Genomic DNA, 10,222 nt, shown 5'->3' with positions numbered 1-10,222 from the left:
ACTTAACGCAACAAGGCAGAGCTTGACAAGTTCCTTGCGAATGCACAAATCTTTGGCATTTGAAGCATTGCAACTAATATTTCTTTTGTAGTGGCTCCATGTCAACTTTCGTGTGTAGAAATAAGTCTTTTTGAAGATTCTGGTAGCTTGTAGGATCTCCTTGAACCTAATAGTGATGATTGGGACATTCCTTTCCCGCCTTTACGATTCGGGTTAGCATTTGTGAAACGGAGAATATTGGGTAATTCTTCTCCTTGAGCTGCTGTGATGCCTTCAATCCTGGTATCATTTGGAATGTGGTGAATAACTGCCTTGATGGTCTGTTTTATTCTTGATTTTGGTGGCATATTGTAGTTGATGGTGAGAACAAATGTTTGCACGACTTTGTCATCTTCCTGAAGCTCGCACTTAATTTTTGTGCATCCTTTCTTGAATAGTAAATTAACTAATTTGCTGCAATATTTAGTTATTATATGCTGCAATTCATAGCAATTGGTAGGAGGGCAATCATATATCTATTTCCAAGTTTTGATCACGTCTGAGTTAGTCTTCATATCATTCATTTTCTCATCCGTCTGAAGTTGAAGTTTGGACTGGAACTGTTTTCTGTGTCATCCGTTTCTTTTCAAAGGACCTCATAGGTATTTGATGTTGCTATAGGTGCAGGGCTTGGCCCTCAGGCTTCTTCTTGATTTCAATGTAATGATCTCAGGTTTCTTCTTGATTTCAATGGCATATTGTGATTGGTTGTAAGAACAGCTGTTTTGGGCTACTTTGTAATATTCTTAAATATTCCTTCTTCTTCTTCTTCTTCTTCTTCTTCTTGGAGTCTCGATTTATTCGTGCACTTGCTCTTCTAAGAATATAATAAAAGTCTAGTAACTGATATGAGAATTTGTATTAGTCTTTTCATAATTTCTTAAAAATATAGCTTTCGCAGCACATTTGACATTTATACTAACAGTAACGAACAATGCATTATATTTCCTGTAATTTTTAGGAAAATAGATTTTTGAATGTACGGACTTTCTAATATTTAGATGATTACACGTACTGCCATCTGTTGTTCTACTTTCATTGTATTCCTCTAAGGCGTTGTAAAGGTTCATTATGCATAAGCAGTTACAAATAATTTAAGGCACACTTATTTATCCCTATAGCAGTGATGTTCTTTAATAAGAAATATTTTTTTTGTAATAGTACTTGTTTGGAATCTGTGCACAAAACAAAACCAATGGTGTATCAGTAGAATGACTCATCATGTCAGATAGTAGATTTATCTACTACCATTTTAACACTTTACTACAAAGTTCGATGAAGTTGAAGTAGCACCCGTCATAGTAGCACCTGTCAAAATTAGACACAACTCTGGTGAAAAAGAGCCATGTTGATAAATTAGCAAAGTCACTTTTCTTCTTTGCACTGGCATCTTCTTAATGTGTCATAATAAAAAGTTTGATGCAAGTATACTTCAGCTTCAGTTTCATCTCTATGAAGGACATTGTTACCGTATAACAATTTTTAAATTTACAAAAATAATATTTTTCTTTACTTTCTCGAAAAAGGCACATGAAGCTTTACAATCAATCGTATAATGTTGTTTAGCTTGATGAGATCTATCAATTATTCTGCATTTCAATCTTCAGATATTTTTGTCTCGTTAAACACTTATAATATTCTGGCATTTCTTGATAATCTACGAGATATTTTAAACTGGGTACTACATAACACTATTGTTGGGCATTTTAACTCAATTTTAAATTTAGAAGAATGATTCAAGTATTTTAAATAGTTCTGAGAGAACAAAATACATTTGAGAACACTACATTAGTATTAATAATATATTTTAACCCCTTTGCGTTTCAGGTGTCGTTTTCCTATGTGCGTGCTGTAATATCGGTTTCATTTAATGTTAACAGACTGTCTAGACCGTTATAGAGGGCATAGTTATCGTGCACGTGTGAGCAGAGCATTGATATTACCGTTTTTTAAAAAGTATTTGCATTGTGGAACATTTGGACTGAAAAAGGAAAATTCTAATGTTCTAGAGGGATTTTATACTGCTTTAGGTTGGCAACACTGACCGGAGATCAAAGACAAATATTTTCCTTTTCCGATCTATAACTAAATCTTGAAGCTACTCATTGTTTATCGTTAAAACAAACACAGGTGTATTGAATGCTCCCTTAGGCCCTTAGACATTCTTACTGACGTGAGACAACACTTTTCTTTTCTTTCTTTCTTTCTTTCTTTTTTTTTTTTTTTTTTTTTTTTTTGTCTTTTCTGTCAGTAAGGTGCTGTTACCTAAGAAGAAATAGTAGAAATAGGTCTTGACCTGCATCTACTAACAAATTTCAGCATCTTTAGAATTATTACGACCCTTAATAAAAGATGCATTTTCATGACGCCTGCACTGATATCACTGGTACGCAAGAGGTTAATTATGAGAAGATATTTAGATACTCTTCTAATATTCTCTTATTTTTATTTGAAGTACATATTAAAATTCACAATTAGTTATTGAGCGTTATTTATTGGCGGAATTAGGAAATAACAGATTTTTTAAAATTTCATTTTTGATAATACGTTGTAAGGGGAATCCACTCTTTATGTTACCAAAGTTCTCTTTAACTATCTTTTACAATACTTTCTTTCTACAATAAAATATTTTAGAGGTAATTTTATACTTCACAATAAAATACATCCTCGTTAACAGTACGAAAAAGATACAAAGTTCAAAGTATATATTTGCTTAGATCATATAATATTGAATTACCAAAAACCATATAATGACTTCAAAAATATTACCTTTGTTCTGAGAGACTTTCACTAAGCTCTTTTTGCCCTCTTCCCGTAGTGAACTCAATACGTACGTGTTTATTTTCAATGGGTTTGTTACGCATGTTATGAACTCCTTTGATAGCAATTTAAAAAAAGGGGAAAATATTTGCTTTCCTAGGTGGAGTTATACGGCTTCCAGTGGTCTCGCTTGTGGAATAACTCTCTCACTACTATTTTCTATTCAGACTCAGTCTTTCCTCTCTCTCTCTCTCTCTTTCTCGATTTAGGAAAGGTTTACCGTTCATTAGTTGACTCCCAACCCTTGACAGAGCTAGACCGTCGGGAGGAAGGGAGAGAAAGTGAGCACGTACTATATATTGCGTAGCGTCGCCAAAATTAAATTCCGCGAATACCTCATCTGTCCGTCCTGATAACATCGCTTGGTTTTTTTTTTTTTTTTTTTTTTTTTTTTTTTTTTTTTTTGAGGAGGATCGTGTTCGGGCGGGAATCGAGGATAATAACTTCCTTAATATGCTTGATCCTGCGTATTACTCCCACTTGAAACACACACACACACACACACACACATATGTATACACATCCTCATTTTTTCTAATCTCTTTTTATTTAGAGCCAAAACGAGGGATAGAACCTTGTAAATTATAATTGACTGGTATAATAATATATGGTGACAAAAATTTGCGGAATTCCACTTATGACCGAATCACCAGTAGGTTTTTTCGGTATGTATTGGTATGAAGTGGACGGGTGTAAAAATGCTGAACCATTCTTCATCTGTGACCAGAACTATATTGATTTCATTTCTCTTTCAGGGGCGTCGTTTAGGGGGCAGAGGGCTATTTCCCCTCCCTGAGTTTCGGAAACAATATACTTTACTCAACTGTTTACTAATATACTAGTAAAACCCGTGAAAATCTTATGTCGGTGCGCTCCTTCCCTCTCTCCAAGCCAAATCTTAAATGATCTAAAATGACACCCCTGTTTCCCTCTTAGTAGCATTTTTCCTTTTCTATTACTACAAAAGATGAAAATATTATTTATTTTGATAATACTATTATTATTCTAAAACTACGAAAGACAACAAATACAAAATGAAATTAGATGAAAAAATGTATTACATAAAATTAATCTATATACATTGTACACCATGATTGTACAGACTACTTCAAAATTTTTGTAGCATACCCTTTCCCAGAGTCCTCTTTTAAAATATTTCTTTCTTTATCTTGTTATTTAACAAGTCAATATGACATATGCACTTCGAGTCAAATTGAAATACGTTTTATTCATATAAGAACAACATGAACTTATCAACGCTGAACAGAAAATTTAAAAGAAAAAAGTTGTATTACTTACCAATAGCAGGTGAGACCACATTCAGGATTATCACAATAAAGATCACTATCAGTCTGTCAACGTCCTCATATTTCTGGTAACTAAAACCATTTCAGATTTCACTCACACAACTAAATTGTTTACTGAGTTTGATTTGAAGTACGAAATTGTATCCTTTATTATTCATTATACAAATCATAGTTAATGAAGTACTACTACTGCAGAAATTTTGCATATCTGGGAAGTTTGTTTGATAATGGCTCTTTTCAATGTCAAGTGGTTAATAAAAATAACTAAATTTGCTTCATCTAAATTACTCCAATAAATATTAAAACAAGATTCACATAGCACAAGAATAATAACCAATCAATACTTTATGTGCGTTACTTTTTGAACAAAAATTGTGCACGTCTTGGCTCTTTTTCGAAGGTATCCAACACAGCAGATATAAATTCTGTTTTGTTCTTTTGTACAGTTTCTCGATGGAAACTCATCATGCATAATCCTGTAATCGTTCTTCAGACATAGTAGATCTTAACCAAGTTTTAACCCGCCTTAATGTATAGGGTGCGGCAGATATAGTTGTTGTTGTTGTTGTTTTTTTTTTTTTTTTTTTTTTGCAAATTAAATATTTTAATGACCTTTTATGAACAAAAGTTTTACATGTCCAGAATGTACATACAAAAGCATTACATATGGTAACTACGTCTTGAAAATTATGTCGGTGAGGTGTGCACCATGGTTATTCAAACAGATCTCTGCACATCGCCTCACAGCACTCAAAGCTCGTTGAACCATGTCCAGCGGGGTTTGGTGGATTGCATGTTGAATGGATTCACGCAAATCCTGTAATGTTGCAGGTTTTGATGCATACACTTGTTGCTTCAAGTAACCCCATAGAAACAAGTCACATGTCGGTAGGTCGGACGACCGTGCAGGCCAAGGAACATTGCCGCGACGAGAGATAACCCGTCCTGGAAACATCCTCCCAAGAATGGTGATCGATGCAATTGCTGTGTATGACGTGGCCCCGTCTTGTTGGAACCACATCTGTATAAGGCGACGCCGTCGCAGTTCTGGGAGTAAAAAGTTTTCGAGCACGTCCACATATCGAGCACATGTGACAGTTACAGTGTTACCATCCTCGTCGTTGAAAAAGTATGGTCCAATCATATGAATTTTGAATGGATTGAAGTGTATGTAGGTCCTGGTGTAATATTCGCTGCACACTCCTACCTGAAATGTCAAGTGACAGCATGCCGACGAGCTGAACGCCTTGAACTTCTCATTAATGCTTCTCGAACCTTCTCTATGTTGCCTGGTGTTCTCACTGAACGTCGACGACCTTGGGATTTCTTTGATCTTGCAGAAGCCGAAGCTCGAACTTTTCCACCCAATTAAGAATAGTTTGACGTGTCGGTACTTGTCCATTTCTGCCAATGTTAAAATGACTCCGAAACTTACGCTGCGTAATTGTTACAGAGTGTTTGTTCTTTAAACACTCCACTGCGAAAGCGCGATGTTCGTCCGACCAACACTCCAAGGCTACTGGCGGAAGGCTTATGCAATTCTTCCAATACTGTGCATGCGCACCGAACAGTCGAACAAAGCTACATCATACACAATGCTTTGAACCACTTTACAAAACAAAACATCAATGAGTACGTTATCAATCGGGTTACGTTTTCTATGTTCATTTTACATCGTCTAACTATTTCTGCCGCACCCTTTACTAAAACTTCTTTCAACGGTACAACTTGTAACAGAAAGTGTAATAGAATAGAATAAAATGTAATAGAAATTTGAATTGCCTCTTTTATTGATGGGTAAAATGTAGATTGGTCCATTAAGTTGAAAAGAGTGAGTTTTTCTAAATTGGCAGAATCCTGATTTCTATGTCTCCACAAATCAAAGCAGCATTCTGCTTGAGAAATCAAATTTTCTAGCTTGTACGTTCGGCTTACTTCTTCCATCTTCTACAAGAACTGAGACTTAGAAAGATTTCTCATCTCGGATGGATGTAATGCAAACGGAGAGAAAATGGATGTAATGCAAACGGAGAGAAACCTGGACTATTATTCTCAGAAAATCTGTTATTTAGTGACTGTAAAGGAGAATCGATGTATGGGACAAAAATTGCTCTGCGATAAAATTCTTCTGTGCAAGTAGCAGGGGGATTAGCACGATGAACTTGTCGAGACGACGTTCTTGGAACTGTTAAGTGAATATCAAGTTCTTTCGCTACACTATTGCACTTTTGGAAAATCGATTGAAAAGTTCCTTCTGTGTTTACTCTGTGATTTCTATATATACTAATGAACTCATTCATATGAGACTTTGCTGCCATTAAGTTCAATTAGACTCCTTGTAAAATTTGGCCACTGGCTCAAGATAGGGAGAATAATTACTGATACTTACCAAAAAACTATGAAACTGCCACTATATCCTGTACAGAAAAGGCGATAAACATTGCTTCTTATATGTGAAAAAGGAGAATTTATAGATGTCTTCTAATGCAAGCATTATTTGAACGAAGTGTTAACAAAATGTTCTCATGCTATTGTATTTAGAAGTCCATCTAGTATCTGAAAGGAGTGGGATGCTAGGAATAAGTTCCCTTCTCAATGGGCTTTCACGAAAGAAAGTAATGATTTCTTTAACAGTGTCGACGGTGTTACGTATGTCGGAAACGGAACACAATTTGTTAGCAAGATTTAGCTTATGTGATGCCCAGTGGTAAAGAATGCTTTTGGACGTTTTCCCCTAATAATTGGGGTCTACTTTGCACTCCATTACTACACCGTGCCATGGTAGAACAGCCATCAAAGCCTTCTCCAACGAGTTCACATTCAGATAAACCGGTGTCCTTTAAAACCTTTAGAATTGTCTTAGCCATGTGATAGGCATTGAACTCATCTAACGCGATGAAGCCTTCGCGTACCTTATTTTCACTGAGGTCATAAAATCGAATTCCTATCGATAATTGTTCTATACCCGCAATATCGGCTGTCTCGTCTGCCAGCACGCTGTAGTACTTGGAAGACAATCTTAGTTTTTTATAATTTCGGAGTAAAACATTACCGGCAATTGACATAAGTTCATTCTGAATACGTACTGACACATACTTCGCGTTTCCAGCGGCAGTTTCAAAGTGCTGTTTTAATAAACCATAGCCAGAATCCACCCAAAATTGGAGAAGATCGTAGAAATTACCGGAAATGAAATCCTTCCCTCTCAAAGATAAGTCCTGTGTTGCACAAAATACAATTGACTCCATAATAGATGGTAGCTTTTACCTGTTCTCCTGAACTTGTTTCTGAGCTAGTTCGTTTACTTTCTGTTCAAGAGGTAAAGTTTTGTTAGTCATAACGTTTGTAAAAGCTTGAACACGTTCTGTGGATGCGATGTGCCAAGCAGACTTTTCGTGTGAATGAGCACAGGCAAAAAAGTCATTGTACTTTTGGAATGGAGTTACAATAAAAGACCCCTGAAATCCCCTTTTTATAGGTGGCTGAAATAAAGCACACTACCTACATAGCCCTTCTTGTACCTTTCTAGAGCAGTGGTTCTCAAACTTGTTGTAACCGCGGCCCATATTAAATATTAAATTGTATTCTGTGACACACCTACTTTTATTCAAATACATATTGTCGTTCTACGTAATTGTGGTTTATTTCAAACCAATTATATTCCGTAATTCATATTTCTAGTTTTTTTTCATAGAAAGGTAAAACAGAGGAAACACTCAGTAACAGAGGTAACAGTGCTCTACTCCGTGAGAAATTTTGACTTATCAATTCTCTTTTCTCCTAACCCAGCATATCTACTGACTGTACAACAGGGCAAGGCTCTGATTAACCACTTACACTTCACCTCATTAACAAACGCTTCCAATTTTCATTTTCTGAATGGTACTTACTTTACAATATATGTTTCTGCATCAAGATAAATTTTTTATAATTAAAATGAAAACTTCTCGCTACTCATCAATGGGTCGCGACCCACACTTTGAGAAACACTGTTCTAGAGTATGAAAGCCAAGAGAACTGACTAAACTATTTGTATAGAAAAACACGTTTTCCAGCCACAACATTTTGTTTAAAATTATACGTTTTGCTAGGCTGTCATGGAGATACTAGGAGATCATACCTGTCAGTGTCCGACAAACATGCCTGGGAATTTAAAACAACATAATTTCCAATATCTTTGAGATCATAACTGATCACGCCACTTAAAAGACTGTCAGAAAATGTGGAATCAAATTTGGGACATTTGGAGGAAAATACACTCACTTCGCTGTCATTTGATAACTCCATTTCTCCACTATCACTTAACTCCACTTTTGCACCAAAACTTACTGCAGAAGAAGTATCTTTAGAAAAGGTAGTTTTTTTTAAGAATATATCAATCATTGTTTGTTTTTTCCTTATCCTGTCCATTGGCGGAGCAGAAGAAAGGCTACTATTATTAATTTAATTACACGCTCAAATTAAAATAAATTGGAAACAAATGTCAACAAGGAGTTTCCAACAGTTAAGAACTCAACTGAATTAACTTGACCACTTTTACTTGAAACATTGACTAGCTACTACAAATAGAAATTTACAATGCCTAACTGGCAACAGATGGTGCATTTTATTAGCATCCCTTCTTTATCAGCCGAAAATAACATTCCATACAAAGGAAGTTTGGTAGGCAGGTCATTTACCCAACCTTGAAATATGGATTAGCGTGTAGTCATTATTGGTCACAAGTAGCAGGTCATAGCTTTATGAGACTTGCTTTTAAATACGGGCAAGGGGGAGGAGAGAGGGATGCAATAAATACCGTCTTTTCCTTGTTTCAACAAAAAAGGAGCGAGCCAGCCCCAAGCCAGCGAACTCATGTTTCCCCTTTATTTTTAAAGATGTTCCGTTTTGCGTGCTTGTCCTTGCTCTCCTGGGAAGACAGAATAGGGCAGTAAACCTAATCTACTGATGTTACAAGTGCATCACACACACACACACACACACAAAAGAGAGAGAGATTAAATCAAGGAATAGTGTTTACTGCCCTATCATCGAAGCAGATAAGGGTGATTTTCTATATTCTACACGTGACAACGGAACACGTGCATAATATAATTCCGTATAATTGCGGCTATGCAGGTTGGTCCTGGCTAAGCAAGAAACCTGTACATATTTTAGTACAGAAAATGTTGTGCGTGATATAGAAACCTTTATACTGTCTCCTCTCTGGATTTTCTATAGTAAAAATTAGCATTAACCCCTAGTGCCATTCTTGCCTAATCTTAGACCGATCACTTCCAGCTGTGTGTTCCTTCACATATTGTTGCTCCTATTCTAAGGAAACCAAACTGAGAGAAGTTAAATTTTATAGCTTTGTCTCGTTTCGACTCTCCAAAGACTTTTCTAATCTCGTCTCGAAATTGTTCTTGTTTTATAAAATTATGTACAAACTTTATGTTCCAAATATTTCTTAATTCCATCTAGAAACAATCAGACTCCTTCCGCTTCAGCAGAAGTACAAGAAGAGTGAGATATAACAACATTTAAACTATACTTATTGTTGAAGTATATTGTGTATTGACTTGTGTACCTTTAAATGGTGCTCCTCATTGTGTTCATAGAATAACTTTATCAATTTATAAATTTTGTACTGTGAATCATGTATCACTAAAACAGTACTTGATAAGGAAGTAAGAGTTAGATGAACTACTATTCCCCACGAAATTCGAGAAATTTTTCGTCTTTTCCCGATTCTCGTCTCGAATGTCACGTTTCTCGTTTCGTCACCATTTTTATATATATATAAAAATATTTCTAGTCCCGATTTTCCGCTCATTTTCGAGTCGTAGGAGTGAAAATTTTTCGTCTCAATGGCAACATTATACATTGTTACCATCTCATCAAGGTGTTCATTAGGGGAATAAGCCAATTAATTCCGTAAATGTAGATGCTTCTGCACAGAATTCAGCTTAAGAAGAGCATAGCGTACAATTAAACTCCAATTTAGAAGGAAAGGAGTGGGATATTTAAATATAACTAAGACGAAGCCTTCTGAATGTTTTTTTTCTTTATAAAGA

General features: G+C 35.7%; 1 protein-coding gene across 1 annotated transcript; it reads right to left on the bottom strand.

Annotated features, from left to right (window-relative positions):
• Window positions 1–6,856: 6,856 nt before the first annotated feature.
• LOC145679222 (52 kDa repressor of the inhibitor of the protein kinase-like) lies at window positions 6,857–7,414 on the bottom strand. Its single transcript, XM_081749810.1, has one exon. The coding sequence runs from the start codon at window positions 7,412–7,414 to the stop codon at window positions 6,857–6,859; it is 558 nt and encodes a 185-aa protein (XP_081605936.1).
• Window positions 7,415–10,222: the final 2,808 nt, after the last annotated feature.

Source organism: Thermobia domestica, chromosome 2, assembly GCF_964235325.1.
Source record: "Thermobia domestica chromosome 2, izTheDome1.hap1.1, whole genome shotgun sequence".
Classification (NCBI taxonomy): Eukaryota; Metazoa; Arthropoda; class Insecta; order Zygentoma; family Lepismatidae; genus Thermobia; species Thermobia domestica.
This window is presented reverse-complemented; position numbering and strand designations above follow the sequence as displayed.